Consider the following 19,793-nt stretch of genomic DNA (forward strand, 5'->3'; position numbering starts at 1 on the left):
TTAGGACATGGAAAACTCCACTGAAATTTGGAGGTGATCTGGATCTGGATTAGCGGACGTCAGAAATCTCTGACTGCTCTTGTTTATTCAACCTCATACATACAAGACGTCACCGTGGGTTCCAAGAAATTATGAGCTTCTTTTTTGACATCATTAAAAAAAAAAAAAAAAAAAATTGCACAAAATGAGTTAGAATACATTATTAGATGACCCATGACAGTTTTTAATGTGTTATTTCCCAAAATGTTATGGGTGAGAAAAATATATTAAGTTATCAACCAGTAGGTGGCGGAACAGTCAACAGAAAGCAGCTGTATGACCCATATGGACTGTGTGGCATTTTGTTTCATGTCTGGAGCCAATTTATGAAGACAGCTGGTTTCTCAGAGCTGAGAATAAAACAACGTCTTCTTACCAGGACACACAAACTGGCTGTTCACAGGTTAAATATGACTCAAGTCTCAGGTTCACGTCTGCAGCAACGCCAACGCTACGCTGCTGCAAGCTAACCTCTGGGCGGCGGGAAAAACTGCACAACAAAGAAATTACACTGCAGCAGTGTCATCTTACGAAAGAAATACATCTCTGTCAGAACATAATCACATTTGCAGAGGAGGGGGAGCAGTGTGAGGCGTGACAACCCTGAAGGTCTCAGCTGGCGTGCGCATGGAGCACCGCGCGACAACATGTGCCATTTGTCACATGCACAGCAGAGATGGATGGATGATGGATGGGTGGTTTTCAGTCCCCTGGGAGGCGCTGTGGTCTTGTTTTCTGCCCCGTAATGAGTCGTCATTTATTTGTTGAAGTTTCTTCCTGCTTTCTAATTTATTTTCCCGCTTCTCATCCCAGTTAAACCCTCCACGCGCTGCGTTCATGATTACATTCTGGACTGACTCACTCAGTCTGGATAATTTAATGCATCTGAAGTGTTACACAAGGGAATCCGTGCAACACTCCACAGCCCATGAACGCTGGCAGAGACTGCAAAGTAAAAAAAAACCAAGAGCGCAAAACAGCACCTTATGTTTATGGTTTCTTTTTGATCCAGTGATACCGTAACATCACCTCTGTTCAAACTTAAACCACTTTATCTTTGACTATCACATATTCACCACATTTAACCCACAAAGCCACAGGACCACCAAACACGTGAGGGCTGCGGCTGTCTGACATGTGACCTCGCCAGGACAATTCCGGGCTCAACTGAAGTGCGCGGCCCGTTTGGTCCAAATCCAGTTGATTGATTGATTACAGGGTCAAAATCAGAAAATGAACTGTAGGGAAAAGGTCAGCAAACAGACCTTGACCCCAGTGATGTTACCCCCCCCCCCCAAAAAAAACCCTTTAAGGGCAACTCGGGGGTCAACCTACAAACACACAACAGCACGTTGATCTGAAGGCAAAGATTAAATAAAGTTATTGATGCGTTGAGATAAGGAGCCAATATTTTAAACATGAGAGCAGCGCTTGTGTTTATCGTCAGTGAAAACAAGGACAGATCCGCTGCTTTCCGCTGGCTGAGCTCGCTGCCAGTGACTCAGCGTTCCCAGCAGACATGATGCTGCCTGAAGGGGGAAACGGTGAGCAGGCGACCAAGAACCACACTTATCGATCCTCCAAGAAACCACAAGACTCAGCTGCACGGCGCTGCAGCCGAGGGCCGAACGCACAGCGCCTCTGCCCGGAGACACTTCAGGGATCAAACCACAACTGTTCATTTGGCAATCACCCCCCCCCGAACTCGTTGACTCTGCACTAACTCTTGTGTGATGAAGTGGTTTGGCTACACTCAGATATTTGTTTGTTGTGGTGCAGTCAGACGGGGAATTATAATCAAGAAAGGTTTTTTTGGGGGCTTTCCTCAAACCTTCTGTGCAACAGACTGCTTGTTTTTAATTGAGGCCATTTTATCTCCTTCAGTTTGTGGCTTATGAGGGAGGAAATGTGGAGGCACAGAATGTTTTTTTTTTTGTTTGTTTGTTTTTGTGTGACATCGTGTATCTTTCTTACCCAAATGTCTCATTATTTCCTCCTTCGGCTGTTTTAGAGATTCTTGAAAGTGGGCGGTGGCTCAGTAGCATTTTTTGAAACAAATTCATAGTCACGATTGCACAGCAAAACAGTGCTGCACAGATAATTAGGACGAGCGGCTCACAGCGCAAACACGCTGCTGCTACACAACTGCAATGACATATAAAGCAAGAAATATCTGTGTGTGAGTTTGTGACGCGCACACAGACAATTAATTTTGGGAATTCATTTTCAAAACCTTTATTTTGAATAACTAACATTTGTACTTCCACGATGGCGGCTCGCTGATGATACTGGTAGCAAAGTTAAACATCACATAGTTCATGTTGCTCCAACCATTTCACAATAAAATACTTTTACTTTGAAAGGCATGCTGTCAGTGTTCCTTGCGAATGAGTTTAATTTGACAACACTGATCAGACCCTTAAAATCCATTTTTTGCTAACACCAACAAATTTCCCACTATTTGTACAGTGTTTCAGTAAGTACATCAGCTGAATACAATCTTATATTTGCTTTGAGTTCATGTTTAAATAAACTGTGTTCAGGAGGTGGAGTACTGTGTTCAAATATTCGAATATTTAATTTTGTCCGAGTCTCGTCCAATAACCTGTTTAATAGGAATCCTTTTATTTTCATATACTTATTAACAAAACTGATTTAAAAAAAAAACAATAAGAAAAACTATACTCAAATAATAATATAACATAAGTACACCTCTTTGTACATTCCACCTTCAAACACAGCCTCATATGACCATCCATGAGAAATCTACTTAAGCTCAGGAGAATAACTTTATTCCTGTCTTTAATTTCTCCACTATGTGTATATTTATAACTTGCTTCATAAAAAAATGTTTCCTCCTGTTGGGTTAGGGTTAGTGTCACAGTGCATATTTCAAAGTTTACAGATGCCCACGCTGGCCAGAGATGCTATTATTTAGCTCCATCTGACTCATAAAAACACCCCCAGCTGCCACGAAGCACCGTACTGAGCGGTGCAGGTGTCTGTGCACACATTGTGCATGCAGCAAGTATGATTGCACTCATTTGTGATCGTCTTTGTATTAAAATGGGGGGGGGGGGGGGGGTCAGGCACATGGCTGATGCAAAAATACACAACTTAGGATTTCTTTCTCCCTGGTTTTACAGGCAGACAGCACAGAGACGTGACGTGGCACAGCTCAGGCGCATCTGATGGGATGTTTTGGAGGAGGACAAGAAGGCTGTGCTGCAGAATGAGGCCCTAAAATGCATCACCTCAGGTAGCCATGGTGGATAACTGGATTTGCTCCTGGTCATGTGCCAACACTTTGCGTGCACAATTGTGTTCTTGCCAGACAACTTCAGGCTACATGCTGTGTAAATAGCAAAATAGAGCTAGATACACTTGTATTATGTACTTTAAAACAGGGGTCACCAACCCTGTTCCTGGAGGGCACCTGCCCTTCATGTTTTCAAACTCTCCCTGATCCACTCCCAGGCAATTAAAACTATCAGGTTTGCTCAGCCAATCAACAGCTGTGACTTCAGTCAATCAAAAATGCTGACCATTATAAGCTTTTATTCAAATCTGTATGTACAATAAAGATAATCAAGATAGGGCCCCTAGATTCCAGTGATGGTGACGTGTTCTGCAGCATTAATCCACTTTAGGATAACAGTCTGTGTTGCAGCTCTGCCTTGATGGAATATCTTTTTCCTTACATAATTAGTCGTTGCTTACAGTTAGCGTGCTATATTAGCATTGCTACTGTGGTTGTTGAGTTGCTAATGCAAATCAACTTACAAAACTATCTTGCTGTAGATCACAAATGCAAGATTTATTTATTTTGTAAAAATCACTGAACTTACCTGGTGAAAACATGTTAATAGGACACAGTATTCCCTTACTGACAAGCCAGCTACACGTTAACTGGCTATGCTAACTAGCAATAGATAATCAATGTGAAAGTCAAAATAACGAACCGGCGCTGCAGGTTTTTCCTGTCTGGTCCTGCCCTGGATTACTATGTGAACTTTGTATGAGTGCAGTTTCTTATCCAGCGCCTGTGCCGGTCTGGAGCGGCTGTTAGCACACATTTGCCTGCAGTTCTCTTGGTGTTTGCATACATGTGGGTGTATTTCAGTACAAAACAAAGGTCTGCAGATACGCCCCATAGCAGAAAGGAATAAAAGAGAGAGAGAGAGAGAGAAAACGGAACAAACATTTTATCAGAAAGGTTTCCATTACAACCCGGCAAGTCAGGAAAGGTGAATGTGTGTAACAATGATTCCATCTCGAGGTGGAATTCTGATAAAGAAAAGGGCGTCTGCTCGCTTCAGGAGTGTTCTTAAATCAATCCGACAATGGCTCACGTCCTTCCATGTAAATATTACTGGCTAACAGACTGGGTGTGGCCCTGAGGAGAGCTGTTTTCAGCCATGAGTCACTTAAGGTTTGACACACAAGGAAAATACATATGTTTATTATCCAGCCCTTGTACCCGTCTGGAGCGGCTGTTAGCACACGTTTGCCTGCAGTTCTGTTGGTGTTTGCATACATGTGGGTGTATTTCAGTGCAAAACAAAGGTCTGCAGATACACAGACCTTTGTTTTGACCTTTGTAAAATCAAGACTGCTGAACTACAGCAAAATCACAAAGAACATTTTCTCAAAATGTAACATGAGCTGCTGCAAACATCAGAATTCCAAGCTTTACAGACCTTTACAAATATAGACAACTGGAATGTAGTGACAGAGAGCTAATATGACAGTTTTTTTTGTTTTGTTTTCCACGTCCTCATATATGCTGTGAAGAATCTATTTTCAAATGTCCTTGAAGTATTTTGGCCTCTTTTTTCTCCTTTTTTCAGTTTTTAGAGGTGTGGCTCCCCAGGATATTTATGGTTTGTGGTTTCTGGACTTAAACATAAATACGTGATGTGAAGCTGTGATCACCTGGAAGTGAAAGATGCCCACATATCCATCCTGGAAGCTCTGACCATGAGGAACCACTCTGTGGAGCAGGGTGTCATTTAAGGTCAGCGAGGCGATGGCCGCCAGCAGCCAGCAATCCCCTGCACGCACGCACGCGCACGCGCACACACACACACACACACACACACACACACACACACACACACACACACACACAGAGTTACTACAAGTGAAAGATGAACGGCGTGCCAGGATCATCAAACAAGACGTCATTTAAGAAAAAAACAAAACAAAAAAACTGGAGTTGAAGTTATGGATTCTAATGTAAAATATTCCACTATCAGGGGGAAAAACACCAAACATTTCTGCATCATTTTCACATGATGTCAGTTATAACTCATTTATAACCTGGATGCCCTTGAGGCTCCGGGGGGGGGCTCATAAAAGTGGAATCCCCCCACCTCAGGGGTCGGGATTGTGCGTTTGAAAACATTGTGCTCTCTGGGAAGCGAGAGCGGCACATATACCCGCGGACCTCACAGAGTGCCGTAGTTGCTATTTTTAGAATGACGCGGTGGGTTTGTGTCGCAGCACTCGCTTCTTTTGGACACACTGCAGCTGAGTTACAAAAGCTTCTCTGCTCAGGAACAGGAACCTGCAGTGGATTCCGGAGGGCGAAATAACACAAAATGATCATTAAAAAAAACAAACAAAACAATAACGGTAATCGTTGTGGAATCTGTCGTCCTTCCAAGTGCCAAAGTAGCTACAAGTCTACGCAAACGGAATTACAAGGACAGAAAAATCGGGCCACATTTTTGCTTCCCATTAAAAAAAATTTTCTGGGATTGTAATTGTGTTACCACAGGATTCACCAGCTGCAACACCTGGTCTGAGATGAACATTTCTTATAGGTGTTTGTTTCTTACAGTGACTGTTGATGGGAAACACACACATATTTCAAGAACATATTAAATTATTTGATGATGTAATGCACAGACAGAGCGCACTGACGGTAACCTCAAAATATGAAAGTCTTAATTTAATATGGATGCACATTCCTTTACTGACCAGCAGGTGGCAGAACAGGTACATGCTGATGCTGCACACTGGCACATCTGCTGCACAGCAGAATCACCCCGTGAATTGGGTGGCAACCACAGAGAGACAACCAGCATATCTACACCTTGTGAAAGTGGGCGTGTCCTCAACCTTCTCAAGGCACCGGAGTCCTCGACACTGAGGCCCCAGTGACAGATTTGAGTGAGTCGTTTAACCTCCATATTCCACGATGACAGAACATTAGCTGCTGCACGATGTCGCCAAGCTTCCAGCCCCGCCTACTTTACTAGAATGAAGGGTGACATTTTTAAGTTTGCATGAAATTCAATGTTCTGTCTTATCTGCGGCAGTAAATCTATAATCAGCTTGTGGGTTCACACAGAAACAGATGATCCACATGATTCAGTCTCAGTACAAAACAGTTCATTATGTGTTCTGTCTCAACAGGGTTTTTGGCTTCTTGTTCTGTGATGCAACAGCTCCACCAGGAGGCAGGCGACACTCTTCATTCATTTATTTATTTTTTGCAGATGTGAGGCAGATAAACAAACTGAATTATAAACAGGAGCTCAGTGTGGAGCAGAAAACGTCTCGGACAATAAAAACCCGTTCGTGGCGCTGCTTAACTGACTTAACGCTCTTTAGCTTATTGCTCCTCCAGAATGTCCATCAACCTGAATCACCTCTATCAGACTTTAATTTCCTCTACTGCAGCCAATAGTTTGTTTTTAATCAACAAAGGGTTATAAAAGGAGGAGTGCTGCGAACACTCACAGCGAGTCAAAGAACATGTTTCAATTCTTAAAAGAAAATATGCAGAGTGCACATTTCTGATAGTTCATCAACAGTTTAGATGTGAAATTTTCACCAACAGACTGAGACTCCGGAAATGAAGGCAACTGGCAAACAAGTTAAAATCTACATGCAACTTCAACCACACCTGCTCCTAACTTCCATCATGGATATTACAATGTTATTCCCTTCAGCATGTCTTGACATCCCCAGCAGGTGTCAGACAGCTCGATGATATACAGTATTACATAAGGAAAACAATGTTACTTTGCATCAAAGTTAACCAACATCTTAGCAGTTTGTCCTCGTTGTCTGTCCTTTTAATTTGAGGAGTTACAAGATGACACCATTTAATGTCTTTGAGTTATCATGTTAACAGTGACACAATGGGTTCACTTAATCTAGTCACTTGCTTCTTCTTTTTTTTTTTAGAGGAAGTGAGTGAATAGATCCTCTCACTTTGTCCTTTTCCTTCACACTGCACATGTGGAGGGCAAAGGAGGAGTTTTGGGATGGGGTCTTACTTATCGTGGATGCTGGACGAGAAAACGGCATCTTGCGGTAACCAGCAGTGACACTTGCTCTGTGCTGAAGATAGGGCCCTTCGTACTGGTGGTGTATTGATCCAGCTGTGGGAGTGGCCTATACCACCAGACAGATAACAGACAGTAACACCTCATATTGATCGCAGGCCCCTGAACTGAATCTTTGTGATATCAGCAAATATCGTATCAATGACCAAACAATCGATACAATATTTTATCAACATGAAACTCGTGATTTACGCTCTTCAGGTTTTCAGCTAATGTTTTTTTTCCATTCACAATTAATCCCAAAGTTGCTCCACTTCAAATATACAATACTGAAAAATAAACCAGGAAAAAATAAAAATCATCATCATATCCAAAATGATCAAGCAGTGATCACAGCCTGAGTTTAGGGTTCGACGTGTTGCTCAAGGGCAGGCAGTCTGCGGCGAGGCAGGGCATTACTTATTCATGAGCCATGTCAGGTGCTGTGATCTAATCTCAGTTCCTCCTCTGATAGCTGAGGTGTGAGACCGTCGGGAAGTCTCCCCGCGGGACTTACCCAGAGCTCCCTGGCAGATGTCTGTGCGAGTCGCTCCATCCACAATAAACTCAGGCCTCTTACAAAACTCCTGCTCTCACACACACACACACACACACATATATATATATATATATATTACAAACTCATCTTCACATCACATTCTGCCTGGTCTTGGTTTCAAACCCAAGACCAGAATTTATAAGCAGGTTTTAAACAACGGTGCACTTGTTTACAACCAAAACGTTTTACTGGCCGTTAAAAAAAAAAAAAAAAAAAAAAAGAGAAAAACTTTGAATGTCTTGTGTCGACACATCATAGAGATAATGAACTAATTATTACTCTCAGCAGTGATAGCACTGCCGTAGGACAGTAATAAAAAGTTAATTGATCAAAATCAATACTGTAATAATGTAACAGTTCCCTTAATAGTGCAGTGAGATGAATCATTATTTGTGAATCTTTGCGCCTCTGAACCCTGTTTCATAATGCATGTGTGCATCTGCTCTGCAGGTTCTGTAATATTTATGCTGCATAAGAGAGTTGATAGCAACTGCTAAATCACTGCTCTCAGACGCGCGTGTTGTTGTGCACGTGGCTGCTAAGTGTTTGTGTGAATTCAAGCGTGCACCGTCTATGCGTGTGTGTCTTCTCTTTATATAGGTTTGTGTGGAGTGTCTGGTGCTGAGCAGAAGCTGCTTTGTGAGGTATCAAACTCTGTCAAACACTGAACGCAGTGTCAGCGTCTGTTAACGATCCCTGCACCGTGTCAAACGGCAGGACAGAGACGAAACCCTGGTTTTGGAAATTGACAAGGTTTTTTTTTTTTTTTTTTTTTTTTTAAGTGATTTTTAGTGCTAAAAATGTTTGGTTTTTAAACTATCAAAATTTTGTAGAACACAAGAAAACTTAAAATATAGTTTGAAGGTAATTAACACACCAATTCATTTTAATCCATTTATATCTTACAGTTAGTCACCTTAAACACCGCTAAAGAGCTGAATCTTTGGATTAGAGCAGTTTAAAATTACTTTTAGTTTAAAACCAATTTTAAGTGCTTTAAACACTTATTTTTTCATACAAAACAGGTTTAGACCTTTTATGTCTCATACTCATCTTAAATACAGCTAAAGAGCTGGTTACGCCAGTTTAAAATTACTTTGTCTGGTTTAAGACCAATTTTAAGTGCATTAAACACCATTATTTTTTATACAAAACAGTTTTAGACTATATCTCAGTCATCTTAAATAAAGCAAAAAGTGCTGTATCATTGGATTACATCTGGTTACACCGGTTTAAAATTACTTTATCAAGTTTAAAAGCAATTTTAAGTACTTTAAGCAGCTTTATTTTTTTATACAAAACTGTTTTAGACTATTTATGTCTCATAGTCATCTTAAATAAAGCTAAAAGCACTGTATCGTTGGATTACATCTGGTTATGCCAGTTTAAGATTACTTTATCTAGTTTAAAAGCAATTTGAAGTGCATTAGCTTTATTTTTGATACAAAACAACTTTAGATCATTTATATCTCACACTTAGTGATCTTAAATACAGCTAAACCGCTGTACCATTGGTTTAGAGTGGGTTAAACCCAGTTCTTCAGATTGTGTTTCTCACCGTGGGCCTCATCCAGCGCACACCGATGGTCTTGGCTGATCTTGGACCCAACTCATTGAAGCCCAGGGATGAGGCGGCACAAGGGAACAAATCATCCTCAAAGAGCTTCCCACTACTGTGGCACTGAGCCATCAGAGAGTCGTAATCCTGACACAGGAACTTCACCGCGTTGTCATTCTGGCCCAAACCTTCATCACGATCCCACTGGCTCTTCAGCCTGGCGGCCATTCCTGTGGCGTAAATTTGCGGCTCCATCCCGAGCTGGTCACCAGAGGTCAACAATCACTGTGAGGTGGATTTTAGCACCTACGGTCCAAACGGAGATCAGGCTGGAGCTCAAAACTACAAAACAGCTTGAAGCCGCTGCTACTCAATCTGGCACAGAGACAGCGTTGGTGTAAATCTGATTGAAGGTGATGATGCTTTTAGGGCTGGACTGGAACCCAGAATGAAACAACAGCAGTCCCTCAAACACGATTAAACTTGGATCAGGCGGTACTTGTGGTTCCACTGTGGTTGGTTGCAGTGAGAAGAATCAGCGGCGGACTTTATGGCTCAGAGTGCAGAAGATTTACTGGGTCTATAGAGCGATAGTTTCCTTGCTGAACAGGCGGATCTGCTCCCAGCTATGGCAACAGTGAAAACCAATCACAGTTTGCTGCTTTTTCTCAGATACTTCATGCCAACAGGAGCTCAGATTGTCGGCACTTTCAAGACCTCTCAGCTACTGAACCCTAAAAACGAGAAGTTCAGAGAAATCAACATCTAGACATCCAGAGCAGGGTACTGTAGACTCAGAGACACGCGGGATTCAGTCATGTTGATATAAAAGCCCAAACGGGACGTACTTAGTCCTCCTTTCACATTTTGCAGTGCAACTGTAAGACTAAAAAGGAGAGAAACCAGCGGTTGCTGCCCAATACGACATCTACTGATTGCTCGCGGTGGCTAACAAGATCGGTAATCCTTGTTTTTGTTACACGGAGGATCGCGCATATTTATCATATGAGAGGGCTAGAGAGCACGAATCCACATCACCAAAGAAACAAAAAAAGGTGACCACCAGTGACAGCATAATGCAGTCTGCAACCTCACCACTAGATGATGCTAAATCCTACACACTGTAGCTTTAAAGGCAACAACCTAAATGTACTTCTTCAATGAAATGCTTGTAATTCCTACAATAATGCACTGTGTTTGGCAGCACCAAGTCAGGACAGTCCCTGAAGACAGTTTGGCTGTCGGCGGCTCAGCGATCACGCCGTCGACAGTTTGCGTTGTACCGTGTGAACCGCGCCCGTTAACGTGGTCTGATTCACAGGCACCGATGTTAACCCCAGAGAACAACATGCAGCTGCAACACCACGTTTTCAACTTTGTGGTTTAACGGCATCATTTTGCAGAAGGGTCAGAAATCTTACAGCTAAAGGAAGCCGTGTGAACATGGTTTCATTTTAGAAAGACGTGTTTCCATCTTCATGTTCTGCTACTAGACAAATGTTGTGTGGGCCTGGAATCAATATGTTGTAGATCTGAACAAAAGAAATTTCTAGATGTAGTTGGTTATAAAGTTTGGTCTGCCTGGAAACAAAACGTATTATATTGTCGGTACTTTTGGCAAGTGGCAGAGTCACTGAAATTTTCGAGTAAAATATTAATGGTGCAAGAGAGGAAGGGCAGTTTGGAGATAAACTCACAGGAGAGATTGAGGTGTTTGTGCAGAGGAGGGATGCAGGGTATACAGGGAGAAAGATGCTGGCAGATGGAGCCACCAGGCAGGAGGAGGAGGGGGAGGACAAAGATCTCGTGAGGGAGGGCATGTAGGTGGTTGGAGTGACAGGTGAAGATGCAGAGGACAAGGTGAGATGGAACTAATGATCTCTTGTGGCGCCCCCTAATGGGATTAGGGTCCATTTGTGTAAAACCAATGAAGAATCTCCCAGCATCTCTCATAATTTAGAAAAATTTTGTGACATGACTGGACTCATGAGTAATGTCCACAACTCTCATATTTTTGCTGCTGTCCTCTTAATTAGCGAGATATATGCTAACAAAGTGACCTATATCTCACTAATGCCTATATCTCAGAGGACATAGCAACTAGAGATCTGGTTATGGTGTCATTTTAAAGATCATATCAAGCTCTAGAAATCTCCCTCAAAATCTTTTTCATAGCATCAACTCGACAAAAGTTACAAAAAAATTAGATACTCAAATATGCCCCCCTCCCACCAAAAACAATAAAGTATGATTCAAATTCCTATCAAAGTTAGTTAAGGGTCTCAACTACACTCCCTAAAAAGTTTGTGATGAACTCTCTGTCATCCTGTGACCTACGGGCAGATATATATATGTATCACATTAACTCAAAAATCACACCAGCACGTACTCCTTGGATACTTTCATTTTCAACTTAGCGGTTATACTGCTGTGCACGTTCACTTTCCAAATGTGAAATTAGGGTAAAAATGTAAAAAATAAATAGATAAATAAAAAGGAGCTTAAAAAACAAACAAACACCAGAACCACCCCTCTCACTGCTCTGTCTTCTGAAATAGGAGCATTTAAAGTGTAGGTGACACGATATGTTATGTTTTTTTGAGTATTTAAGACTAAAATGAAACAACAGTTTGAAATTTATCCTTTCCTGGTGCGCAGGAAAGAGATAAATATTCAGATTTTGAACTTTGCGCCACTAAAAACCAGGAACTTCCGGGTGAGAAGGAGGAAGTGATATCAGCGTGAGAACCATTATCTTAATTGGCCCAAAAATTTATGGATTTTTACAGGTTACTGACAGCCTCGTTTCCACCGAGTGGTTCGGGTCGGTGCCGCACAGTGTTTTCTGTGTCAGAACGGTTAATTCTCTCTGGCAGAATCCTTTTCATTGGCACTTATATTAATGAGTGTGCATGCACGGTGTCTGCAGCTTCTCCACTTGACATGGAGGCAAAGCTGAGTATTTTCACATTATTTTATTTTATCGTTTTGCGGATCATGGGATAATTTTGTCACGTGCAAACTGAGACATTATGAGCAGATGAGGGACTGTGAGTCTTTCAACTTGCGATGCAAAGCGGCCTGCAGTGGAACAAGCGGAGGCTCCGTTAACAGCAAAGGCTCCATCCATCAGCTGCAATTAACCGGTTACAGCCGGCGCTGTAACGTGGCACCAAACTGCCCCGTGACAAAGGGACTTTTCTTCAGCCAGGACATAAGGAATTAAATTATTTTCAGATGTTTTGTAAAGGTGGATAAGTTTTCATCAGACTGAAGATGATCTCACTGAAACGGACAGGTAAGACTATATTATTTACTCCTTGTGTGAGTGGTTTTAATATTTAATAATAACGTGTTACGCTACTAAGGTACAGTCATCGATTTCTGTTTAATCCACTAGATGGCGGATGCAGCCTATGAGCTGTTGCTAGCAGGCTCTATCTTGCTTAGCGTTATTCCACATCAAGGGGTTGGTGGCCAAGTGGTTAATGTGCTTGGTTTCAGTGCAGAAGGTTCCGGGTTCAAATCCCACCCCTGCCACATTTCTCCGTGTAATGTGTTGTTGTGTCAGGAAGGGCATCCGGCGAATAACCTGTGCCAATTCCACATGCAGATCCACCTTGGATTTGCTGTGGTGACCCCGAGTGCAAACAAGGGAGCAGACGAAGGGACTTACTTATCAGGCATGAGATTAAATAGAAATCTATGATGCACCAACTTAAACTTGGGTTAAAGTGATCTGAAAAAGATGTTTTGTGTGGCGTTCAGGTGCTGCAACAAGCTGACAAAGGAGTATCAGCTGGTTAAATAAATAAAAACTTGTGGAGTGAGCATTATATGTAATATAAATGATGTGGGGAAATGACTGAAATTGCTGAATAAAGGTTAAAAAGTTCTATTTTTTGTGTTGATCTGTATTCTGTAAAGTAATGACTTCAGTTTTACTGCCTGAATGTTTTGTGGTGATAAATATCTCACCATTTGTTTAATGATTCAATTAGAAGTCTCACTTTCATTAAGTCTCAATTTATTCCTTTTTAATTAGCCTCTGGTTTTTTCTTCACATCAGGTTTTCCATCCTGAGATATTCTGTCAGAGCAAATTCATAGAACGGAAATGTTTTTTCCTCTCAATTTGCTTTGACATTATATATTCTACTAATATAAGAATATACACCAATGAGATTAATACGTTCACCCTGGCTGGCGTGGCTGTTTCATTTTATTTCATATTTTTGTGACGAAGCGCTCTGTAAAAGCGGCGCCGCAGGTGTGTTAAGAGCCGTCTTTAATATTAATATCTTTAATATGATGCGAGCGTGCAAACCTCTTACTTTCACCCCTGATTATTTCCTATCTTTATCTTAACTTCATAATGAAATGAATTATGGATCAGACTAGTATCTGGTGTCGTGACAGACACAGTGTGTTTGACAAACTGATGGTATTATTTTCTATCTGGACTGGAATGAACTAATTCAAATCTATTATATAAATACTATTTGTATTCTGTGTTTATTTGGACAAAGTGGTTGTACAAATATGGGACTGAGCTTGAATGAATGTAACAGCACAGAAAATGCAGATTTATGGTGAAACTCTCTTGAAAATATTGATCATGGCCACTGATTTGCTTCAGAAAAACCTTCAGACTGGACTTACAAAAAAAAAAAAAAAAAAAAGCTCCACACTAGAAAAAAAAAAAAAGTCTGAAAACAGCTCGACCTCTGCCGTGTTTACAACTGATTTGGGCTTGAATCAGCAGGTGCCATTAAGGTGATGACATAGCAACAATATGGCCACGGCTGAGGGCTGAAATAGAGCGCAGGCTTCCGACAGCTGCTATTTATCCTTCACCTGCACACTTATAAACTTTTATTGTTCAGGATTTTTTTAACTATCAACATTTCATCATTTTTAGTGATTATTTGTGCACATTTTTTGGTGTCACCTACATGTTAACGCTGTGAGGGTGTGCTAATTAGCTGAAACATCCCCGTGTATTTCACTAATTAAGAGGACATGAGCAAAAACATGCAGGTTCTGGGTGTTACTCATGAATCCCAGTCGTCTCACAAAAACTCAAACAAGTCCACTAACACTCCCCCCGAAAGGATTTTGTATGAGTGTAACCACAGCAGGCACTTCTTCCTTCTTTCTCTCTCTCTCTCTCTCAAGGTGTTGTTTTAAAATGACATGCAGTTTAAAATCAGATTGTTCCCATGATGTCCAAAGCCTAGGCTTCACACACACACACACGCCCACACACACACACAGTTAGGATTCTGTGAAGCTCTCAAGCCACAGAGAGGCTCCACACTGAAAAAGTGTTATTTTTATTCACAGTTACAGAACAATGTGCACATAAAACAGGTTTAGTGCCATTAATGAGCAACAGCATCCGCATTCTGCAGTTTTATTAAAGTTCTGACTGCAGCGTGAACACTGGTGAGCATTACCACGTGCACTCACACAGCGTGAGCGCCGTCTGCCAATAATGAATATTTCATTTCTGCTCACATCTTAAATACACTTACAGTCTCTCACACACACACACACACACACACACACACACACACACACACACACACACACACACACACACTCGACATCCACTCTGCTGCAGGTTCTGACATCTATGTGAAAGGACAAGCAGCGGACTGCACGTCTGCGTGCACACACGTACACACAGGGCAAAGCCTGCAAGGTGTTGAACCAGCAGCTACACCGTGAACATCTCAGTGGTGCCTTAACCTGCAGCTGAAGATTCAAACTACAGCAGCCCGTTGAAATGAATGACTTCACCGTGACCAAGACAACTTCATTTTATAAGTTTTATTTTATGGCACAGACGTTTATTCACGGGGGGAGCTGAGATGGACTGCCCCCCTCCCTCCCCTCCCAAAATGTGACTAATTAATAAGCCCTCCCAAAATTTCTGGAAAATGAATAGGTTTTCACCTCACTACGAGGTCTGTCCAAAAAGTAATGGACCTTTTTATTTTTTTCAAAAACTATATGGATTTGAATCACGTGTGATTGCATCAGCCAAGCTTGAACCTTCGTGCGCATGCGTGAGTTTTTTCATGCCTGTCGGTTGTGTCATTCACCTGTGGGCAGGCTTTGTGTGAGCACTGGTCCACCCCCCTCGTCGGATTTTAATTGTCAGGGAAATGCCTGAATGATTTGGAGCTTTGCTGCATCAAATTTTTCCAGAAACTGTGAGAGACAGCCAGGTGGACACCATTCGCTAAATTCAGATGGCTTTCAGGGACGATTTTATGGGGATCACACAGATTGAGGAGTGTTACAGCCGGTTTAAAGACCGCCCATAATGGCGGAGGGCGCGCCGCGTTCCGAGTGGTGATTGACAGGCTCAAACAACCAGATCATTTCCAAACTGAACGCTGTGTAGATCCGGGACGTCGTCTGATTACCAGAGAAATGGCAGAAGACGTGGACATCAAGACTTTTTCGGCATATTCCACTGTTACAAGAGTTTTTGTCATGGAAAGAGGTGCGGAGGAATGCGCCACTGTGCCGCGAATCCCCATAAAATCGTCCCTGAAAGCCATCTTAATTTAGCGAATGGTGTCCACCTGGCTGTCTCTCACAGTTTCTGGAAAAATTTGATGCAGCAAAGCTCCAAATTATTCATACATTTCCCTGACAATAAAAATCCAATGAGGGGGGTGGACCAGTGCTCACACAAAGCCTGCCCACAGGCGAATGACGCAACCAACAGGCGTGAAAAAACTCACGCATGCGCACAAAGGTTCAAGCTTGGCTGATGCAAGCGCACATGATTCAAATCCATATAGTTTTTGAAAAAAATAAAAAGGTCCATTACTTTTTGGACAGACCTCGTAAGTATTTGTTCTGACATCTGCATCAGGCACAGGGGCGGACCAAGAATCAGAGCGTCACAAAAAAAAAACGCTGTCCACTAGAAGTCACTGCGGTAATGTTTTGAGGGTTTTTTTTTTATGTTCCCCTTTTGTCCCCTTTTTTAGAAATAATAACTTCATGGGGGGGGGGGGGGGGGGTTAATGCTGAAGGCCACCCTCTCCCTCCGCCCGTGTCCGGAGGCTTCACAGTGAAATGAAACATGTAAAGTATCTGAAACATGGAGAAAAATAGACCTGCAGTGAAACGAGACACCGACCGTCTGTGTGCACGCGTCCGTGATCTTATCACCTCAAACCTGCTCGTGCGGACGGACAAACTCCGTGTAAAGTGACACAAACACTAAACGTCTGTGTGTTGTGCAGATAAGAGTCGAGTCTGAAGGTGTGGCCCAGGAAAAAAAAAAAAGGGTTTCGACTTGTCAACTTGTGCAAAGTTGATCCACGCGAGCCGATCGTCGTCGACTTGGCGCACGCGGAACAGCGCTGAGTTTATGCGTTCGTTACACGATGTGGATTTGGCGAAAATCGGGGATTAAACTTTTAAGATCGCCTTCAAAAAATAAACAAAAAAGTTTCGATCAGGTCGCGTTTTAAAGCGGAAGAATGCAGATGAAGGAAGTGAGAGTTTTACCTGTTTCCTCAGAAAAGCAGCAGCTGCTTCTCACGTTCAGTTTGTTGGTGGACTGGTTTTTCTGCCCATGTTCGGCTTCGTACTTCTCATTCAGAAACGCCCCGCCGCCGTCTGTCGGAGCGGTGCGGCTGCGCACTGAGAGGGAGGGATTCAGACAGCCAGCCCGAGCTGCTGCGGGTTCGATTCTCTCTGATCAAGCGCCTTCATTCACTCAGGATCATCACATCAGCCTTTGTGACGGCACAGGGGCGTAGGCGAGGAGGGGGGAGGGGGTGGGGGTGGTGGGACAGTAATGACGAAGCACCAACATACTTTACTTTTTTGACCATGTCTCCTAAATCCACTTGTCCAGACATGTCCAGCAGGTGGCAGACAGGTATAGATGATATATTACGTAAGTGTAACAAAGTTGCCTTTTGTGTTGATCTGATGCATTAAAGTTTAACCAGTTTATCCTCATGTCCTTTTAATTTAGAGGCTTACAAGATGATAGCATTTATTGTTTTTTGATTTATTGTGGTAACAAACTGGAGGGGTAATCCCTGCGTGTTGTTGAATAGCAGGCAATGGCAGGGTGTTTTTTCACTGACGTGTGTGTTTGTGGACATAACTCAAAAACAGCTAGATGGATTCACTTCAAACTTGGTGGGAATACCACTTGGATAGATGTCTAGAGGTGATTAGATTTTGGAGTAGTTTGGGTTAAAGATCCAGGAAATCGTCGTCTTAAAACGTCTTTTTTTTTTTTTTTTTTTTTTTGGTATATCTCAACAACCAAGAAGCCAAGATGGATGATCTAAAGCATAAGCAGATCAGTAAAGTATTTGTGATTGATTGTTAAGATGTGGGATTGTATATCAGAAATCACCCTGCCCATCACTCTGTCAGTCAGTTTTCCTGCCTGACATCTGTCTGTACAATTCCCATAAACAGCTGCTGGATTTCAGTGAAGCATCACACAATATTGAAACACTGTATGAAGATGGGCATGAAGGAAAATAATTTTTGTTTGACATCTTCAAGGAGAAATAATTGGACTTTTGTTGTTTTTAATACAACCCCTGGCAAAAATGATGGAATCACCGGCCTCGGAGGATGTTCATTCAGTTGTTTAATTTTGTAGAAAAAAAGCAGATCACAGACATGACACAAAACTAAAGTAATTTCAAATGGCAACTTTCTGGCTTTAAGAAACACTATAAGAAATCAGGAAAAAAAATTGTGGCAGTCAGTAACGGTTACTTTTTTAGACCAAGCAGAGGGAAAAAATATGGAATCATTCAATTCTGAGGAAAAAATTATGGAATCATGAAAAACAAAAGAACGCTCCAACACATCACTAGTATTTTGTTGCACCACCTCTGGCTTTTATAACAGCTTGCAGTCTCTGAGGCATGGACTTAATGAGTGACAAACAGTACTCTTCATCAATCTGGCTCCAACTTTCTCTGATTGCTGTTGCCAGATCAGCTTTGCAGGTTGGAGCCTTGTCATGGACCATTTTCTTCAACTTCCACCAAAGATTTTCAATTGGATTAAGATCCGGACTATTTGCAGGCCATGACATTGACCCTATGTGTCTTTTTGCAAGGAATGTTTTCACAGTTTTTGCTCTATGGCAAGATGCATTATCATCTTGAAAAATGATTTCATCATCCCCAAACATCCTTTCAATTGATAGGATAAGAAAAGTGTCCAAAATATCAACGTAAACTTGTGCATTTATTGATGATGTAATGACAGCCATCTCCCCAGTGCCTTTACCTGACATGCAGCCCCATATCATCAATGACTGTAGAAATTTACATGTTCTGTTCAGGCAGTCATCTTTATAAATCTCATTGGAACGGCACCAAACAAAAGTTCCAGCATCATCACCTTTCCCAATGCAGATTCGAGATTCATCACTGAATATGACTTTCATCCAGTCATCCACAGTCCATGATTGCTTTTCCTTAGCCCATTGTAACCTTGTTTTTTTTCTGTTTAGGTGTTATTGATGGCTTTCGTTCAGCTTTTCTGTAAGTAAATGCCATTTCCTTTAGGCGGTTTCTTACAGTTCGGTCACAGACGTTGACTCCAGTTTCCTCCCATTCGTTCCTCATTTGTTTTGTTGTGCATTTTCGATTTTTGATACATATTGCTTGAAGTTTTCTGTCTTGACGCTTTGATGTCTTCCTTGGTCTACCAGTATGTTTGCCTTTAACAACCTTCCCATGTTGTTTGTATTTGGTCCAGAGTTTAGACACAGCTGACTGTGAACAACCAACATCTTTTGCAACATTGCGTGATGATTTACCCTCTTTTAAGAGTTTGATAATCCTCTCCTTTGTTTCAATTGACATGTCTCGTGTTGGAGCCATGATTCATGTCAGTCCACTTGGTGCAACAGCTCTCCAAAGTGTGATCACTCCTTTTTAGATGCAGACTAACGAGCAGATCTGATTTGATGCAGGTGTTAGTTTTGGGGATGAAAATTTACAGGGTGATTCCATAATTTATTCCTCAGAATTGAGTGAGTCCATATTTTTTTCCCTCTGCTTGGTCTAAAAAAGTAACTGTTACTGACTGACACAATGTTTTTTCTTTATTTCTTATAGTGTTTCTTAAGGCCAGAAAGTGGCTATTAGAAATGACTTTAGTTTTGTGTCATGTCTGTGATCTGCTTTTTTTCTACAACATTAAACAACTGAATGAACATCCTCCGAGGCCGGTGATTCCATCATTATTGCCAGGGGTTGTATATAGAGTCTGTACGT

General features: G+C 41.9%; 1 protein-coding gene across 2 annotated transcripts in view; it reads right to left on the bottom strand.

Moving 5' to 3' along the window:
- Nucleotides 1-17,246, bottom strand: part of capn1 (calpain 1) — a 29,037-nt gene extending 11,791 nt beyond the window's left edge. The window contains exons 1-4 of one of the 2 annotated variants that reach the window (XM_034163978.1): nt 17,035-17,246; nt 9,497-10,230; nt 7,897-7,966; nt 4,975-5,093 (exon numbers count right to left, since the gene is read on the bottom strand). In XM_034163978.1, coding sequence (XP_034019869.1) covers nt 4,975-5,093; nt 7,897-7,966; nt 9,497-9,751 — 444 coding nt within the window. In that variant the 5' untranslated portion in view covers nt 9,752-10,230; nt 17,035-17,246. The remainder of the gene's footprint in view (nt 1-4,974; nt 5,094-7,896; nt 7,967-9,496; nt 10,231-17,034) is intronic. The other variant, XM_034163980.1, reaches the window with a different exon arrangement.
- Nucleotides 17,247-19,793: the final 2,547 nt, after the last annotated feature.

This window comes from Thalassophryne amazonica, chromosome 23, assembly GCF_902500255.1.
Source record: "Thalassophryne amazonica chromosome 23, fThaAma1.1, whole genome shotgun sequence".
Taxonomy (NCBI): domain Eukaryota; kingdom Metazoa; phylum Chordata; class Actinopteri; order Batrachoidiformes; family Batrachoididae; genus Thalassophryne; species Thalassophryne amazonica.